The 19,994-nt window shown below is 41.0% G+C and overlaps 1 protein-coding gene across 3 annotated transcripts in view; it reads left to right on the top strand.

Annotated features, from left to right (window-relative positions):
* MFSD11 (major facilitator superfamily domain containing 11) overlaps nucleotides 1–19,262 on the top strand; it is a 31,580-nt gene extending 12,318 nt beyond the window's left edge. For all 3 annotated transcript variants that reach the window (XM_012778911.2, XM_012778912.3, XM_012778913.3), the window contains exons 9-14: nucleotides 6,728–6,768; nucleotides 13,378–13,443; nucleotides 15,284–15,409; nucleotides 16,517–16,691; nucleotides 17,973–18,108; nucleotides 18,640–19,262. In XM_012778911.2, the coding sequence (XP_012634365.1) occupies nucleotides 6,728–6,768; nucleotides 13,378–13,443; nucleotides 15,284–15,409; nucleotides 16,517–16,691; nucleotides 17,973–18,108; nucleotides 18,640–18,804 (709 nt within the window). In that variant the 3' untranslated portion in view covers nucleotides 18,805–19,262. The remainder of the gene's footprint in view (nucleotides 1–6,727; nucleotides 6,769–13,377; nucleotides 13,444–15,283; nucleotides 15,410–16,516; nucleotides 16,692–17,972; nucleotides 18,109–18,639) is intronic.
* Nucleotides 19,263–19,994: the final 732 nt, after the last annotated feature.

Consider the following 19,994-nt stretch of genomic DNA (forward strand, 5'->3'; position numbering starts at 1 on the left):
CCACCAGTTCATCATTCTAGATACCATCAAAAACATTTGTGATTCATGGCAGGAGGTCAAAAGATCAACATGTACAGGAGTTTGGAAGAAGTTGATTCCAACCCTTGTGGGTAACTTTGAGGGGTTCAAGACTTCAATGGAGGAAGTCACAGCAGATATGGTAGAAACAAAGAGCGCTAATATTAGAATTGGAGTCTAAAGATGTGATTGAATTGCTGCATCTCATGATCAGAGTTATACAGATGAAGAGTTGGTTCTTATGAATGAGCAAAAAGGATTTCTTGAGATGAAATCTAATCTATTCCTGGTGAAGATGCTGTGAAAATTGTTGAAATGACACCCAAAGATTTAGAATATTACATAAACTTAGTTGATAAAACAACAGCAGAGTTTGAGAGGACTGACTTCAATTTTGAAAGAAGTTTCACTGTGGGTGAAATGCTATCAAACAGTATCGCATGCTATAGAGAAATCTTTTGTAAAAGGAAGAGGCAATGGATGCAAACATCATTGTTGTCTTATTTTAAGAAATTGCCACAGCTACTCCAGCCTTCAGCTACACCACCCTGATCAGTCAGCAGCCATCAATATGGAGGCAAGGCCCTCCACCAGCAAAAAGATTATGACTTGCTGAAGACTCAGACTAATATTTTTTAGTGATAAAATATTTTAAAATTAAAGTATGTACATAGACATAATGCTACTGCACAGTTAATATATCACAGTATAGTGTAAGCATAACTTTTTTATTCACTGTGAATCTGGGCATGTAGTCCCAGCTATTGAGGCCAGGAGTCCGAGGCTGTCATGCACTATGATCACATCTGTGAATAGCCACTTCACTCTAGCCTGGGCAACATAGCGAGACCCTGTATCTAAAAATAAGTAAATACATGCTTGCTTTGGCAACACATATACTAAAATTGGAACACTGCAGGGAGGATTAGTAAAATTACTTAAAATTAAAATATATATATATATATTTTTTTTTTCATACAGGCAGGCAGTCCCCAAGTTATATACGAGGTAATGTCTGAGAACATCTTTAGGTTGGATTTGTATGTAGTTCGGATCCCTAATGAATAGCACATATACAGTGATAATAATAACAATACCATAATGGCTCATATGTGGTAATAATACAGTATACTACTGTAGCAATAATACCCCTGTACTGTAATAATGAGTTACAGAATCTAATGTGCTCTTTCTTCTAGTTCAAACAAACAGAACGTAAGGTCAGACTCATACAAAAGGTTAGATAGGAGATAGGAGAAATTTCAAAAAAGAATATTCAGCATTAACACTGACTTAATGTTACATCAATGTCTTGCTTACTGAAAGGGGCACTTTTGAGGCAAGAAGGCAGCTGACATTAATTGGAATAAGATGATGGTGCCAGAGAGGAGGGAGTGGGGTCTGGAGAATCGGGATTTGGTTCTATTGCTGGGGGAGAGGGGCTCACCACTGAAGCCAGTTTCTTGAAAAAGATCTAGGGTTGTTCGCACAGCTTTTTTTTTTTTTCATCATAAATGGCCTTGTAGCAGCTGTTGTTCTCACTAACTACACGGTAAACCTTTGTAAACTGCAATGTTAGAATATTGTTCTTCAAGCTTAGCAAATCCTGCTTCAGCAAGACAAGCAGCTTCAGCTCATTCTTTTGTTGTAAACATTATTGGCTCTGGATCTTCTGATTCTTCGTTTTTCTGTCAGCTGCTCCTCTGTCTGGGAGACTGGCTTGTAGCATAAAATGCTATGCCAAGAAACGCTTATGCCATGTGGGTTTGTTTATATGTGCAGGAGAAAGTAGTTTTCAAATTATTGTTTTAATTATTTAATTATGAACTATCCTCATAGGGAGCTTTAGGAGCCTGTTCATAAGTATGGAATGCCACAAATCGGATCTAACCCAGGGACTGCCTATATATATTAAATATATGTGTGTATGTGTATATATTTTATATATATATGTATAAATGCATGTACTGGGAAACCAAAAAACTTACACGACTCACTTTAGTGTGGTAATCTGGAACCAAACAGACCATATCTCTGAGGTATGCCTGTATACCTGTATGTATGTGTGTGTGTGTGTGTGTGTGTGTGTGTGTGTGTGTATGTATATATTGCATTTTTTTTTTTAAGCACAAACCAATAGATATCAGAGAATGGGTCTGTAAAGATGAATAGCACAAAGTCAGCAATAATTAACCGCCTGTTCATTCAGCCAATGTTAGGTGTTTGTCCTATGAAAACAAATACAACCTATTCCTGTTTTCAAGGAACTTGGCTGCTGAGTGGAGGAGGTGGACAAGGGATTATGTAACTGTGATAAGGTGTAGTTTTTAGGAATACTGCTTCGCCTTTTTAGCATTCTCTCTTCCTGAATCATCTCCCAAACTTGGAGCTTCTGTGTCTTTGTTCTACAAATAGCACTGACTCGTGCCGGCCCTCTTCTACACTTGCGGGATACGCATGAACAAGACAGATAAGTCCCTGTTCTTACAGGTCTTGGTTTTAGAGTGGGTGGTAGACAAACAGTACGCATGGAAAGAAATAGTAAAGTGAGTGAAAGGGGGAGGAGCCGAAGAGCTGGGTGGCTCCCTGAAACCAGCCTGGTGAGGGGCGAAGGTCAGTGGGGGCTTTGCCAGGCCAGGCAAGGGGAAGGATGTGGTGGGCCCCAGCCTTCGAGAAGGAGCGGAAGCAGGAGTGGGTGCAGCAGGCACGGTTGGATTGTGTAAGGCTGGGTAAGGAGTTTGAATTTATTTTTGGTGTGATTAGAAGCTATTCAGTGTATAAGTAGGATCTGATTTTAAAGGATCACACTTAAAGGCCTTACAGAAAAAGATTTGAAGAAGCAAAAAGGCAGCTAAATATGGCTTCTACCTCAAGTGCTTAATTTGCATCTTCGAGACCTTGTTAGCTGGGATCTCTAGGTACTTCTTGTTGGCAGTTGCCTCTATCCTCCTCCCCTCCCTCCCTCTCTTCATCCTTTCTTTCCTTCCCTTTCCTCCCTCCTGCCTTCTTTTTGTCGATGGAAAAGAAGACAAACTCTGTAAAATAATTTAAGGAGGTTTATTCTGAGCCAAATTGGAGGACTATGGCCCGGAGCCACACCCAAGAAGCCTTGAACAAGTGGACTCGCTGTGGCTGGGTTACAGTTTGGTTTTATATATTTCAGGGGGACAGGAATTATAGGTACAATACATGGAAGGCATACATTGGTTTGGCCTAAAAAGGTGGAACATCTCAAAGTAGGGGCTTATATATCATAGGTGGGTTTAGGGATTAAGGCAGGACAACTCAAAGTGGGGGCTTAAAAGTCATAGGTGGATTTAGGGATTCTTTTTATTTTTTAGGAGACAGAGTCTCACTCTGTTGCCCGGGCTAGTGTGCCGTGGTGTCAGCCTAGCTTATAGCAACCTCAAACTCCTGCTGCCTCAGCTTCCTGAGTAGCTGGGACTATAGGCATGTGCCACCATGTCTGGCTAATTTTTTCTATATATTTTTAGTTGTCCACCTAATTTCTTTCTATTTTTTAGTAGACATGGGGTCTTGCTCTTGCTCAGGCTGGTCTCTAACTCCTGACCTTGAGTGATCCTCCCACCTTAGCTTCCCAGAGTGCTAGGATTACAGGCCTAAGCCACTGCCTGGCCAATGATTTAGGGATTCTTTAGTTGACAATTGGCTGAAAGAGTTAGGCTTTGTCTGAAAGACTAGAAATCAGCAGAAAAGAATGCTTGAGTTAAGATAAGGGTCTTCTATCTTTTATATGATGCTATACCAGAATCAGGTTGGGAAGTAAACCATATCATCAAAACCTGTTAACTTGAGATTTTATCATTTGTAGGCATGACTCACTAGGTCACTTTAGAAAGTAATTTTGGGGGCAAAGAAAAAGATCAAATTTCCTTCCTCCTTTTCCTCCCTCCCTTCTTTCCTCCTTCCTTCTCTCTCTGTTTGAATGTCTCAGATACTCTAGTCATCATTTGGAGGACACTGTGTTGAACAAAACAGATAGAACTTGGCCGGGCGCAGTGGCTCACGCCTGTAATCCTAGCTCTTGGGAGGCCAAGGCGGGAGGATGGCTCAGGGTCAGGAGTTCGAAACCAGCCTGAGCAAGAGCGAGACCCCGTCTCTACTATAAATAGAAAGAAATTAATTGGCCAACTGATATATATATATATGATTAGCCGGGCATGGTGGCGCATGCCTGTAGTCCCAGCTACTCGGGAGGCTGAGGCAGAAGGATCGCTCGAGCCCAGGAGTTTGAGGTTGCTGTGAGCTAGGCTGACGCCACGGCACTCACTCTAGCCTGGGCAACAAAGCGAGACTCTGTCTCAAAAAAAAAAAAAAAAAAAAAAAAATGATACTCTGTCTCAAAAAAAAAAAAAAAATGAGGGTACTACCAATTAATGGAGTCTAAATAGTATTTGTTTCTGGGAAAGGCATGAGTTTTATGATGAGGAAAAAAGTTTTCTTGAACTTACTACCTTTTTTTGTATCAGTAATTTATTTCTGAAGTTAACTGGATCTCTATTAGATTCCTTTTTTTTCTTTGTAAATAATGTCATTGAAAGTGTGAAAATTGATCATAGGACTAGAGTCATTCTTGTCATATCGAACTAAAACAGAGTTGAGGAGCCAGGGAGAAAAGCACTCAGGGTATATAACATTGCTCTAAAAATATCATTTTCAGGGTTGGGCGCGGTGGCTCACACCTGTAATCCTAGTACTCTGGGAGGCTGAGGCGGGCGGATCGTTTGAGCTCAGGAGTTTGAGACCGGCCTGAGCAAGAGCAAGACCCTGTTTCTACTAAAAATAGAAAAATTAGCTGGGCGTAGTGGTGCCTATAGTCCCAGCTGCTGGGGAGGCTGAGGCAGGAGGATTGCTTGAGCCTAGGAGTTTGAGGTTGCTGTGAGCTAGGCTGACGTGATAGCACTCTAGTCTGGGCAACAGAGCTAGACTCTGTCTCAAAATAAGTAAATAAATAAAAAATAAAAATATCATTCTTAGCCTGGAATGGTAGCTCACACCTGTAGTCTCAGCACTCTGGGAGGCCGATGCTGGAGGATCGCTTGAGCTCAGGAGTTTGAGACCAGCCTGAGCAAGAACAAGACCCCATCCCTACTAAAAACAGAAAAAAATTAGCTCGTTGTGGTGGCACACACCTGTAGTCCCAGCTACTCAGGAGGCTGAGGCAGAAGGATTGCTTGAGCCCAGGAGTTTGAGGTTGCTGTGAGCTAGGCGGACACTACAGCACTCTACCTGGGCAATAGAGCAAAACTCTGTCTCCAAAAAAATAAAAATAAAAATATCATTCTCTGCAAGTCCTAACCTGGTTTCAGGTTACAAGAGCTAAAATTGCCTCTTGTAACCTGAAACTGGTTTTATCTATAGCTGCTAAAGTAACTTGCTGCAACTCTGAGACTCATTTTGCCCACCATCATTGCCTACCACTTGGAGGTCTCCAGGGCTTTGCTAATATACCAGTGAACTTTTTCTGAGGACTACCGGTAACATTCCTCTTTTTTATAAAACCCCAAACCTTCTCTTTGTTCTTTGTACGCACCAAAGACCACCTCGTCTATGTGTATGCCCCAAATTGCAATTCTTTCTTCCCAAATAAAACATTAAATTAGAAGATTCGTCTCTATATTTTATTTTGACTTTGACAAAAGATACAGGAGAAGTAGACTTGGCTGGTAGGATAAGAAAACTTTCTCACCATAATCTTATTAACAATTATACTTGAATAACATTATTTCATTTAATTCCCACAGGTAAGTGATAGTGTCCCTAATTTACAATGAGGAAATAAAACTTAGAGAAATGAAGTCACTCATCTAAAAGCACATGACTAATAAGTGGCAAAGCCAGGACCCTGACTCTAAAGCCTGTGTTTATAACCAGTAGATTATTTTGCGTCTCGGCCATGTCACAGAGGGCATTAAAGGCTTCGAGGAGTTTTAATGCTAAAGAACTTACTTTTTTTTTTTTTTTTTTTTTGAGACAGAGTCTCGCTTTCTTGCCTAGGCTAGAGTGAGTGCCATGGCGTCAGCCTAGCTCACAGCAACCTCAAACTCCTGGGCTCAAGCAATCCTGCTGCCTCAGCCTCCCGAGTAGCTGGGACTACAGGCACGAGCCACCATGCCCGGCTGATTTTTATATTATACATATTAGTTGGCCAATTAGTTTCTTTCTATTTTTATGGTAGAGATGGGGTCTCGCTCTTGCTCAGGCTGGTTTTGAACTCCTGACCTTGAGCAATCTGCCCGCCTCGGCCTCCCAGAGTGCTAGGATTACAGGCGTGAGCCACCGCGCCCGGCCTAGAACTTACTTTTTCATAGTCGGGATAGTGGAAAATCAAGTACTCACAGATTCTTTTTACAGTTCAAAAATAGCAGAATAGAGGGTATTTCTGTCTTGCCTGAAGATCATTTCTGAAAAAGACATGCATGGATATGTGCAATAAATTTAATATGAAAGAATTATCTTCTCTTGTTAGGAATAAAAAGGCACCCAGGTGGCACTTTAAACACATTACCTGCAGCAACAACATGGGCCGTGAAGGGTCATCCTGGAGCCAGGAGCATGGAGGGGCATTGGGGATAGCTGCCAGATCATGTAGAGTCTCGAGATTTTTAGAAACTTAAGTGAAAATGTGATGGTATTTTTGCTCTTTGATTTTCAAGGGAAAAATCTTTTTTAAATTTTATTTTCTCAGGTCTGCCCAGAACAATATGACAAAGGCAGTAGATGCATTTAGTAAGTATTTTCTATATCTGAAATGCAAGAACTGTTCAGGAACAACTTCAGCATTTGCCTTTCCCCTTTTCCCTGCTAATTTTGGATTGGCGATACCCCAGGGTTTGCATTTTTCCAGGTATGCTGCTGTGAAATGTACTGGTCTTCTTCATAGACCTCTCTGTAACATGGGGGTGTGTGAGGGATGGATGGTAAGATGACTCCCTACCTGAGCAGGTGTGCGAGGGAGGCGGGAAGAGGCTGCAGGACACTCAGGTTCTCTGTGGAATTGGGAGTCCACTGGGAGTTGACCCGGGGAAGTAAGAGCAGATCACTGGCCAGTCCTTGGAGCAGAGCAGCCCCAGTGACTCAGTAACTGGTAAGAGGAATCGAGCTTCATCCATGGAGAGTTCTTCCTGGCCCAGGACTCTGCTAAACTCTTTATGTGTTTTATTTTACATAATTCTCGTAACAGTTCTATCAGTATTCTCTATGTACCTATCCTTATCTCAATTTTACAGAAGAGAAAACTGAGGCTTAGAGAAACTAAATAATTTACCCAAAGTCAACCAGCTAAGTAGGTGACTGAGCCGGGATTTGAGTCAGTGATTCTCAAAATGGACATCTGTGGTTCCTTCAGAAACAGGCAGCTGTGGTTTGTGATCCCAGCTAGTGCCCTCTGCTTCTCCTGGGCTCCCTCAGCTGCCTTGTCTCCTGAAGAGGGAATCTGCTGGAGGCAGTTACTCTCCAGTGGGGAGCAGCCATTGGTGGCCACGTGCTTTCAGTAAGTCCTTTGTAGGCCACTGGGCCTTAATGGTATCATGGCCTTTAAGTACTTAGGATTAGCCCATAGCTTGCTTTGGGCTGGAGAGCTGCTCTCATCAGCCGTGACCTGGCTCAGATGACACAAAACCATTGCCCATTCTTGGCCAGGAATTCCCTGTAGCCTCTTTTTTTAGAAAGGGCCTACGGATGTGGGAGTCTGAGTCTCGCATACATAGTATATGGTTTCAGGAATACATCCATAATTATAAATTGGGCTACACGTCATAATTAAAAGGGCTATAGCCTGACTGCCCTAGCAAGATGGGACATTACCACTGTCAAAGGTCTGGCTTTCAGCTCTGCAGGTCTGGAGACTTGTTGGTCAGAAGACCCATTATTGATCACATGGGCCAGAGGAGAAAAGGACTCAAGCTAAACTCATAGAAATTGCAATCTAACAGTTTAGGATGGCACTTAATATTTTTAGTGAGCCCTTGACAGGATATTCCCTTCTTGTTATCAGTGGCCTAGAAAGCAACGGTGGCTTAGCTGGGGAGCTTGGTGAGCAAAGGATGAGAGGAAGAATGATGAGGCTTGGAGTAACCTGTCTGGGCCAGTGTTTCATTTATTAATCGTGACCTTTCTTCATTTGGTGCTATGATGCTGTTGTACAGAGAAGGTTCCTACTTACTATCTAAAAGCACTTAATTCCTGCCCTGAATGTGTAAGTTTAATATGATTCTAGAACATGTCAGTGAAATTTTTAAACACTTTTTTTTTATATTGACAAAATGATGCTAAAGTTCATCTGCTAGGATAAATTACTATAAATAGCCAAGGGATTTTTTAAAATATCATCTTTTTTTTTTTTTTTTTTGAGACAGAGTCTCACTTTGTTGCCTAGGCTAGAGTGAGTGCCATGGTATCAGTAAAGCTCACAGCAACCTCAAACTCCTGGGCTTAAGCAATCCTGCTGCCTCAGCCTCCTGAGTAGCTGGGACTACAGGCATGCTCCACCATGCCTGGCTAATTTTTTGTATATATATTTTTAGTTGGCCAATTAATTTCTTTCTATTTATAGTAGAGATGGGGTCTCGCTTTTGCTCAGGCTGGTTTCGAACTCCTGACCTCGAGCAATCCGCCCACCTTGGCCCCCCAGAGTGCTAGGATTACAGGCATGAGCCACCGCTCCTGGCCTCATCTTTAATTTTTGTAGAGACAGGGTCTTGCTGTGTTGCTCAGGCTGAGGCTGGTCATGAACTCCTGGGCTCAAGCGACCCTCCCACCTCCCAAAGTGCTGGGGTTACAGGCGTGAGCCACTGTGCCTGGCCGAGACAATGTTTTGAAAGGAGGTGAGGGACTTATCCTAGTAAACATGAAAACATATTATGGGCCGAGTGTGGTGGCTCACACCTGTAATCCTAGCACTCTGGGAGGCCGAGACGGGTGGATCACTCAAGGTCAGGAGTTCAAAACCAGCCTGAGCGAGACCCCGTCTCTACCATAAAAATAGAAAGAAATTAATTGGCCAACTAAAAATATATAGAAAAAACTAGCCGCACATAGTGGCACATGCCTGTAGTCCCAGCTACTCGGGAGGCTGAGTCAGGAGGATCGCTTGAGCCCAGGAGTTCGAGGTTGCTGTGAGCTAGGCTGAGGCCACAGCACTCTAGCCTGGGCAACAGAGTGAGACTCTGTCTCAAAAAAAAAAAAGAAAACTTATTATTAATTCATTTTCAAACATCAGAATAGCAAGACCAGTAGAACAAAGTCTTAAATCAAGTCCTTGCCCATAAAGGAATGTAGAAAACAATGAAAGTGAGTCTTAAGGTTATATAGGTGAGTACGTAGAAAAATATATAGATCCATACTTTTTATTAAAATCCTAGGTAGATTAAAGATTAATTGTAAAAACGAAACCATAAAAGTAATTGAAGAAAATAACTGGGTAGAGAAAGGCCTTGCAAGCAAGTCAGTCAAACATTACGGGAAAAGACTGCTTTTTGGTCAACTAAAATATAAAACTTCAGCCTGTCAACACAACCTAACGAAGTTAAAATGGGGAGGTATTTCTGGGGGAAATATTTGCAGTACGTGGTGAAGAGCTGTTAGACTGATAAGAAAAGCATAAATACTCCAGCAGAAAAGAAGCATTTTACAAATGTAGAAAACATTATTGTAGCTTAAGTGGAGTTGACCTTTGAGCAATGCAGGGGTTATAGGCATGGACGCCCCCTCCCCCTGCACCATTGAAAATCCGAGTGTAACTTTTGACTCCCCCGAAACGTAACTAAGCCTACTGTTGACTAGAAGCCTTACCAATACAGTTAACATGTATTTTGTATTATGCTATATTCTTACAGTAAAATAAGCTAGAGAAAATATTATTAAGAAAAATAATCACAAAGAAAAAATTGTATGTATTTATGGTATACGACACTTTGATATATGTGCATACTGTGAAATGATTGTCATAATCAAGATAATTAACATCCATCACTTCACATAGTTATCATTTTTTGTACGTGTAATAAGAACATTTAAGATCTACTTTCTTAGCAAATTTCAAGTATACAATAGAGTGTCATTAACTGTAGTTACCAAACTGTACATTAGATCTACAGAACATATTCATCCTGCATAACTAAAACTTTGTACTCTTTAACCATCGTCTCCCCATTTCCCCCACCCCTCAGCCTCTGGCAACTGCCATCCTACCCTCTGCGTCTGTGAATTCAACTGTTTTAGGTTCCACATATAAGTAAGACCATGGAGTATTTGTTTTTCTGTGCCCGACTTATTTTACTTAGCATAATGTCCTCCAGGTTCATCCATGTTGTCCCAAATGGCAGGATTTCTTCCTTTTTTAAGTCTGAATGATATTCTCTTTTATATATATACAAAATACATACTCTTTTTTTTTGAGACAGGGTCTCACTCTGTTGCTCAAGCTAGAGTGCAGTCAACTGCAATCTTGAACTCCTGGGCTCCAGTGATCCTCCCACCTCAGCCTCCTGAGTAGCTGGGACTACAGGCATGTACCACCACACCTAGTTAATTTTTCTATTTTTATAGAGATGGGGGTCTCACTATGTTGCCCAGGCTGGTTTTGAACTCCTGGCCTCAAGTGATCCTCTTGTCTCAACCTCCTAAAGTGCTAGAATTACAGGTGTGAGCCACCATGCCCAGCCCTACATTTTCTTTCTTTATCTATTGAAGGACCTTGAGTTGTTTCCGTATCTTAGCTATTGTGAATAATATAATGAAGATGGGAGTGTAGATGTCATTTCGGGGTACTGATTCCATTTCCTTCCTATGCCCAGAAGTGGGATTGCTCAATCATAATATAGTTCTGTTTTTAATTTTTTTGAGGACTCTCCACACTGTTTTGCATGTTGACTGTAACAACCGACGTTCTCACTAATAGTGTACAGGGCTTCCCTATTTTCCACAACCTTGCCAACTCTTGTTATCTTTTGTCTTCTTGATAATAGCTGTGTGGTTTTGGTAAAGGTTTTCAATTTTGATGAAGCGGATTCATCTGGTTTTTTTGTTGTGTCCTAAGTTTTTGCTTTACTCTAGGTCCCAAAAATATACTCCTATATTTTAATTTTTAAATTTCAAAATATTAAGGGGGTATAAATGTTTTTGTTAAGTGGATACCTTGTGTAATGACTAAGTCAGGGCATTTAGTGTGCCCATCACCAGAATAGTGTTTATTGTACCCAATAGGTAAGTTTTTATCCTTCTCTCTCCTCCTTGTTGGTTCCCAAAGTCCTTTATATGTCTTTATGCCCATGTGTATCCCTCGTTTAGTTCCCACTTATTAGTGAGAACAATGTGGTGTTTGGTTTTCCATTCCTGAGAAACTTTCTATCCTTTCCCCCACTGAACTGTGTTCTTGCCCTTGTCAAAAATCAATTGACTGTAAAGGTAAGGGTGTGTTTCTAAGTGTGTATGTACGTATCTACGTCCTTATGCCAGTACCGAGCTGTGTTGATTACTGTGTGTTTTGAAATCGGAAAGTATAAGTCCCCAACTGTGTTCTTTTTCAAAATTATTTTGGCTGTTTTGGGTCTCTTGAATGCCTGTATGACTTTTAGGATCAATCTGTCAATTTCTGCAAATAGATTGTTGTTTTTTTTTAAGTAGAGTTTATTTTTTAGAGCATTTTTAGGTTCATGGCAAAACTGAGCAGACAGTATAGAGAGTTCCACCTGTATACCCCCGACTCCCACACACGCAGCTTCCCCCCAATACAGAGTACATTTGTTACAACCAGTGGACTTACACTGACATGTCATTATCACCCAAAGATCATTTTTACATTAGCATTTGCTCTTGGTCTTATATATTTTGTGGATTTGGATAGATGTATAATGACATGTGTTCACCATTATAGTATCATACTAGATTATGTTTTAGAGTTTCTTTTTGTTAGCTAAGTCTTCTGATTATTCTAAAGTGAACATGCTTTGTTAGTATAACTGTTTAAAATTAAAAGTATTGTTTTAAATTTTGTATTGATTATATAGAAATACTAGAAATACTTAAAAGTGATCGGTAAAAATATCTTACTGCATTTGTTCTCACTGTATTTCAGAGACATTAGAGAAATAAGTAACCTCTTTTATATATGGAGAGATTCAGCACAGTGTTTGTGACTTATGTAAGTTTTGTGATCAGCAGTTGAATAAAAGCTAACATCTGGACCCACTATTAGTTTTGTATAGTAGATTAGTGGCCCTTAAATTATGAGATGTGAGCAGGTTCAAAAAAGGCAGTTAAATTAAAATATACAGCTTTTATTATGATGATTTTTTTAAATTTTTGTTTTTGAGACAAGGGTCTCTCTCTGTTGCCTTTGCTAGAGTGCAGTGGCATCAGCCTAGCTCACAGCAACCTCAAACTCCTGGGCTCAAGTGATCCTCTTGCCTCAGCCTCCCAAGTAGCTGGGACTGCAGGTGTACCTGGCCAAACTGTGGAATTTCTAGAAATGCATTTTCCATTGCAGATTTCAACGAAATTGAACAGTGTGAAAACAAACATTAAAGTGATCAGAGTCCAGGCACAGTGGCTCACATCTCTAATTCTAGCACTTTGAGAGGCCAAGGTGGGAGGATTGCTTGAGGCCAAGAGTTTGAGACTGGTCTGGGTAATAGTGAGACCCTGTCTCTACAAAAATTTTTAAAAACATTTAGCCAGGTGTGTAGTCTCAGCTACTCAGGAAGCTGAGGCACGAGGATCACTTGAGCCCAGAGTTTGAGGTTGCAGTGAGCTATGATGACACCACTGTACTCTAGCCTGGGCAACAGAGTGAGACCTTGTCTCATTCAATCAATCAATCAATCAATCAGTCAATAAACAAACAAACAACTAAAGTTCCAGTCCTCAAATCTAGAGTCAGAATCTTGGGAAGTGGTACTCCAGCTTCTGTGTGGTCAGAAAGCTCCCTGGTGATTGTGACTTTGAGTCCAGTCTTAAAGCTGCTCTGTGGTGATTCTTTAGGAAAGTCAGGGCTTGGTCAATTGTTGACTCCTTTGATCACCTAATCTTTAATCATGCCTGCTGAAGTGTTTTGTTTGATTCTGTTTGTTTTCCTCCTTTTCATGTTATTTTTGTTCTAAGAGCTGGAAGATGTATTGAAGAAAATGAACTCTAGGATATATTTAAGCACTTGAAATAAGCTTTTGTTTTATAGTGCAGATTTACTTCATACCTTACACATTTTAATCTAAAACTTTAACTTTTACCCCAAAGCATTTACTGGCATTATTAACAAGGGGTATTTTGGTTGAATGAATGTTTTAGAATTTTTGTTTAATTAAAATCTAGTAAAATATTCCTAAATTTTTTTCTTTACAGAAAAGTCTTTTAAGTTATGTACCACCAAGGAGATGCTCCTTCTTAGTATTACAACTGCTTATACAGGTAATGGATTTTCTGTTTTGGTTTTCTGTTGCTGCATAATGACAATAAGGGCTGAAAATAATAGTCATATTATTATTTATCACAATTCTGTACATTGGGCACAGCTGAATGGTTCTTACTTTTTTTAATTTGTAGAATATGGGGTATAAGTACAAATTTGTTACATGGATAGATTGCATAGTGGTCAAGTCAGGATTTTTAAGGTATCCATCACCCGAATAACATACATCGTACCCATTAAGTAAATTTTCATCTCCCCCCTCCCCACCCCCCGTGGTTCTTCTGATTCAATTACTAGGGGTCTCTTGTGGCTTCTGTCAGAGGGTGGCTGGGGCTGGAACTTCCAAGACAGTTTCATTCGCATGTCTGGTACCTTGACCACCGTCGTCAGATGCAGGTCTGGGTCTCTCTCTGCATGTAGTCTCAGGGCCTCTGTCCACCTGTGTGACCCCTTCCAGGAGAGATCTCCTCCTGACCCGGCTACATAGCCAGACATCTTTGTTAATGGCTGAAGGCTGCACAGAGGGCAATGGGAAAAACTACCAGACCTTCTTAAAGCTCAGGACTGTATCTAGCCCAGTGTCCCTTGTACCGCATTCTCTTGGTGACAGCAAGTCACAGGTTTAGCCTAAATCCACTGTGGGAAGAAAACCAGGACAACGGGGCTCATCGGGACCCATGATTTAAGGGCAACACAGAGTGCTACAGAAAGTAATCATGAATAAATCTCTGTAACTTTACATGGATTAAGATAATTTCTTATGAAATAGAGAGGCATGATCATGTGTGATGTGACAATAGGTGGAACATCCTTAGGTCTTAACGACGAGCGAATTAATTTCCTTTTAAATAATGCCCTGATGTTCCAGTCACTACTTTGGCATTATGTGCCTCCTAGGTACAAACTCTTCTTTTTAGGAGAAACAGAATAAACATTAAACATCTTTAAAATTCACAATTAAGATTTTGTAGCTTTAAGGAATCTACTGATTTACCCTAACTTTTCATTCTAATCTTAGTAATTTTCTTTTCCTAGGAAACAGGGTTTAATTAAAACGTTATTGTACCTGTGAGCAACAGTGGATGGCATGTATTGGTTTTCCAGTACAAAAAGAGTACAATCCAGCAGGAATAGGAATGTTCCCGTTTCCTTGGAAAGCTATTCATAAGGATAATGAGTACTTTAGTATTCACTATTATTTAGTATTCAAAGTTATGTTAATTATATCCTCTGCCTGTCCCCTGCCTGCACGCAGAGTGGCAGGTTTTGACATGAGGATGTCTGGTTATTTGAGTTGTATATTTTATCTGAAATACGTGGCAAATGCCATCTCGTGTGATCTTAGTTTTAGCTGCTGTAACAAATTGCTGTAGACTTGCTGACTTAGACAGTTGTTAAGATTAGGGTGCCGGCATGGTCGGCTTCTGGCGAGGGCTCTTCCTGGTGTGTAGACAGTTGCCTTCTTGCTGTGACATGGCAGAGAACAGACAGGACGCCAGCTCTGGTGTCTCTTTATAATCCACCCTCATGACCATATCACCCCCCAAAGACCTCATATAAGTGCAAGATACCCTCATGTTTTGAGGATTAGGGTTTCAACATATGGATTTTAGGGGCGGACACAAATATTTAGTCCATAGCATGTGGCTAATTCCATTTTATCCATTATATAGCATCAACTTATGCTCTGCTTGGGGATTAACACTTTGTTCTCTGTGAGTTTTGTTTTCTCTGTGTGTTTTATGTATATATACCTCGAATACTACTAGATGTGAAGACAGTCAGGAAAAGGAGAATGTGAATGTATAGTTAAATTAAATCTGATTTTTTTTTCTAAAGGTCTGGAATTGACTTTCTTCTCTGGTGTATATGGAACCTGTATTGGTGCTATAAATAAATTTGGAACAGAAGAGAAAAGCCTTATTGGACTTTCTGGCATTTTCATCGGCATTGGAGAAATTTTAGGTTGGTTTAAAAAAAAAGTCTTTGCATTAAAAATACCAGTTTGTTGTAGTTAAAATAGAAATTTGAAGGTATTTCACTTCTCTGTCTTTGAATTTCTGGTTTTTCTACTTCTTTTTACCCAAATGGGTATGTTTTTTTTTTATTGTCACTACTCTAAATTACATTATAAAACATTTGTCAAATAATTCACAGATAGAAACCATAAATAAGTAGACATGTGGTCTCTCCAAACTTTTGGCCCATTGTCTCCTAACGTTAGGTTAGAAAGGCCTTCTCTTCTTGTCATTAAGGATTCTCCCCTAGCCGGGGGGACATTCTAAGCTGTGCTTTTTTTTTTTAAGACAGAGTTTCACTCTGTTGCCTGGGCTAGAGTGCCGTGGCGTCAGCCTACTTCACAGCAACCTCAAACTCCTGGGCTCAGGTGATCCTTCTGCCTCAGCCTCCCAAGTAGCTAGGACTGCAGGCAAGCGCCACCATGCCCGGCTATTTTTTCTGTGTATTTTTAGTAGACCAGTTAATTTCTTTCTATTTTTAGTAGAGACGGGGTCTCGCTCTTGCTCAGGCTGGTCTCGAACTCCTGACCTTGAGCAATCCGCCCGCCTCGGCCTCCCAGAGTGCTAGGATGACAGGCGTGAGCCACCGCGCCCGGCCTCTAACCTGTTCTGATTGCTGAGCCTCCGTAAGCCTTTCTGTCCCCTCTTTGGAGCTCACACCTAATTCTGAACTTGCACAGTGGTCGCCTTCCAGTGTGTCATCTGAGCTCATTCGGCCATGGTTGCAACAAAACTTGGTAGTAGAGTTGTATCCTTTTTATTAACTCTGATATAAGTGACAAATCAAAGGGGGATAGTTTTGTGGGTATAATAATTCATAGAGAAGAAATGTAAGAATGTTCCTGGATATAAATGCAAGTAATTTTGATGCCTTATTTTTTGGTATAATAGTTGATGCTTGGTCATCATTAGCATTGTCTGCCAGCACCAAAGTGTTGGATTTTTTGAAGTCTGACAACATTCAATTACAACTTGCCTCCTTGATTATAACTCAAGACTAGCTGTGTAATGTTGTGGACAGTCCTGGTGATGTTTCTATCATCTTGATTTGTAGGTGGAAGCCTCTTTGGCCTGCTGAGCAAGAATAATCGCTTTGGTAGAAACCCGGTTGTGCTGTTGGGCATCCTGGTACACTTCATAGCTTTTTATTTAATATTTCTCAACATGCCTGGAGATGCTCCCATTGCTCCTGTTGAGGGAACTAACAACATCGCTTACATCAAACCCAGGTACCATTTCTATAATTCGAGGGTGCGGGAGTCAGATGGCGGAGATGTTATATTGAGTGGAGCCGTTAATCCTCTTCAGAGTCTGTTGTCTTCATAAGGTCGTCTGTCAAGTGTCAGTGGAGTCAGAATGAGTTTAAGTAGGAATCCATAGAGAATCCCAAGTTATTTTTGTAATAGTTGGTTTTAACCTTTTGCTCCGCTAAATCTTTTTCTTGATCCTTGAAGGAGCACATAAGTACCTGATTTGGATTTCCCGTCTCTGCGTTCTGAGCAGTGAGTTAGAGAGGAGCAGAACGGAGAGGAGCAGGGGAGCTGGAGAGGAGCTGGGGAGCTCTGGCTGCTGGGGAGCCCCCGAAGTCCTTTCAGAGAGGCTCGTATGAGTTTTGAGGATATAGGTTTGTTGCACTCGACTCTGAAATTCATTATAATGTAGACATTTCTGTCTAGATCCACACATCCAAGGGGAGCCCAGCCCCAAAATCAGTACAAACTGAGCATCTCTAATCTGAAAGTCTAAAATCGGAAATGCTCCAAAATCTGAAACTTTTTGAGTGCCAACATGATGTTCAGGCCGGGCTCGGTGGCTCACGCCTGTAATCCTAGCGTTCTTGGAGACCAAGGCGGGCAGATTGCTCAAGGTCAGGAGTTTGAAACCAGTCTGAGCAAGAGAAAGACCCTCTCTCTACCATAAATAGAAAGAAATTAATCGGCCAACTAATATATATAGAAAAAATTAGCCGGGCATGGTGGCGCATGCCTGTAGTCCCAGCTACTCGGGAGGCTGAGGCAGCAGGACTGCTTAAGCCCAGGAGTTGGAGGTTGCTGTGAGCTAGGCTGACGCCACGGCACTCACTCTAGCCTGGGCAACAAAGCGAGACTCTGTCTCAAAAAAAAAAAATGATGTTCAAAAGGAGATGCTCATTGGAACATTTTGGATTTTGGGTTTTTGCATTAGGGATGCTTAATTGGTAAGTATGATGCAGATATTCCAAAATCTGAAAAAACCCGAAATTTGGAATACTTCTGGTCCCACGCATTTTGGATAAGGGATATTCAACCTGTAATTTCCTTCTCAACTAGTTAATAGACCAGAGTTGGTTACAATGTAAAGAGTATACATTCTTACTTTGTAAATTCTAATATTTATTCTTGTTTCATAGTATAATAAATATTTCAAACTTGAAGGTAAAATGCTTTTGTTGGGTGGGTTGCATTTACATTTTAAATGGCTCTGGCAAATATTGGTAATATTCATACTAAGTTAATTTTTATTTTCTTTAGCAAAGAAGTTGCCATTCTCTGCAGTTTTCTTTTGGGTCTTGGAGACAGCTGCTTCAACACCCAACTGCTTAGTATTTTAGGCTTTCTCTATTCTGAAGACAGCGCGCCAGCTTTTGCCGTCTTCAAGTTTGTTCAGGTAACCTCTTCAGACTGTGTTTAAAGTAGGATCCTTTTCCTTTGTGTGTTACTTTGTTTTCTTTGGTTTACTAGTATTGTGGTTTTCAAATGAAAGTTGGGGGTATCCTGTACTTGTGAGTAGATTAGGGAGCAGTGAGCCGTATGATTTTTTTCCCCCTCGTTTGTGTAAGAGATTTTATATTCTGGTCTCCAAGGCTCAGATAGGAGATTTCCTTCCTTGGTTACCAGAATTCCATTACTTTGTAATACAGACAGATGTATTTCTCACTCTGTACGTTATTTTATTACTCCAGTTTTCCACAAAATGCTATTTTAAATAGCAGAGATTGTGGCTTGCTCATTACCTGCTGTCATGGGAATTTACCGTGCGTGTTTGTGCGCTAGTGACCAGTGAGGGCATATCTGGATGCAGAGGGGGTGGCACGTGCGCCAGTCCCGGCGGTCCTTCGGGTTGGACAGTAGCAGGGCTCATCGCGGTGTCGTGCAGCGCCCCTGTGTGCACGTTGTGACTGGTTTTGTTTGTTCTCAGTCTATTTGTGCAGCCGTGGCGTTTTTCTACAGCAACTACCTTCTCCTTCACTGGCAACTCCTGGTCATGGTGATATTTGGGTTTTTTGGGACGATTTCGTTCTTCGCTGTGGAGTGGGAAGCCGCCGCCATCGTAGCCCGGGGCTCCGACTACCGCAGCATCTGAGCAGGTGCCAGCGAGGGGCGGCGCCTCCGCGGACAACACGGGGGACGCAGGCTCGGTGGAGGAAGCCGCCTTCCGTGTTCACAGTGTATTGGATCATGTTCAGTGCGGAAAATCACAGATTACGACTGTTAAGTCAGCTAGAGTTGGTATTCAAGTTTACAGATAGGAGCTATTTAAAACAAGTGGAATAAGGGAAAGCTGTTGTGGTACAGCTATTCAAAGATACTATTTTTTAATTCATTTACTCAAGACCCTTATAATCATGATAGAATGCAGATATTTTCTTCTCCCTCCTGTTCTTGTGGAAAAATCCTGCCTTGATTCAAAATTCTGGGCCATAAGTCATGTCAGGATTTTCTCTGGGTACAGAATATGTTTGTGTAACCTTCGGAGACGTGTGCCACTCTCCACGTGTGTCAAGGTGGCATCGGAATAAATAGTGGGATGCGGAGATGAAATCTTGCCTTTGAAAAGATTTCTTCCTCTTAAATGTTTTGTTGTTACGTCTTCTTACCTTAGTAGTTCATAGCAAGGAGTGGCCAATTAACTATCATGAAATGAGGTGCAAATTGTCTTAAAAACAGGAATCTAACATTCCTGTTTTTATAAACAAACAAAAACACATTTAAAAAGACAAACACCTTTACTAGGGGAGGACTTTTGCTAGTAATTTTCCTGGAAGATACAATACAAAAACCCCATAAACAAACCCATAGTGAGATCTGTGCCGTGGTGGCAGGCCATTGTCACGTTGTCCTTTATGTCTGCTCTGATAGCAGACGCCAGTCCATTGTCATGTGCCTGGGAACAGAATGTAACTAGTTGGGGAGATGTTTAAATGGACAAGTTAGCTTTCCTCCATAAGAGCTCACTCAAATTTTTAATGGAGATAAAATTCAGAAACCATAAAATTCACCATTTTAAAGTATACACTCAGAAGAACATATAACCATTACCACTATTTAATTCTGAAACACTTTTATCACTCCAAAAACAACTTCCTGCCTGTTGGCAGTCATTTCCCGTTCTCTGGCATGGCAACCACGAATCTACTTTCTGTCTCTATAGATCTGCCTATTCTGGACATTTCATAAAAATAAGAAAGCTCACTTTTAAGTGTGATATTTAACTATACAAATGAGTTCTTTGGCAAAGTAAATTCAGCCAAGAGGACAAACATACATACCTTG

This window comes from Microcebus murinus, chromosome 18, assembly GCF_040939455.1.
Source record: "Microcebus murinus isolate Inina chromosome 18, M.murinus_Inina_mat1.0, whole genome shotgun sequence".
NCBI lineage: Eukaryota > Metazoa > Chordata > Mammalia > Primates > Cheirogaleidae > Microcebus > Microcebus murinus.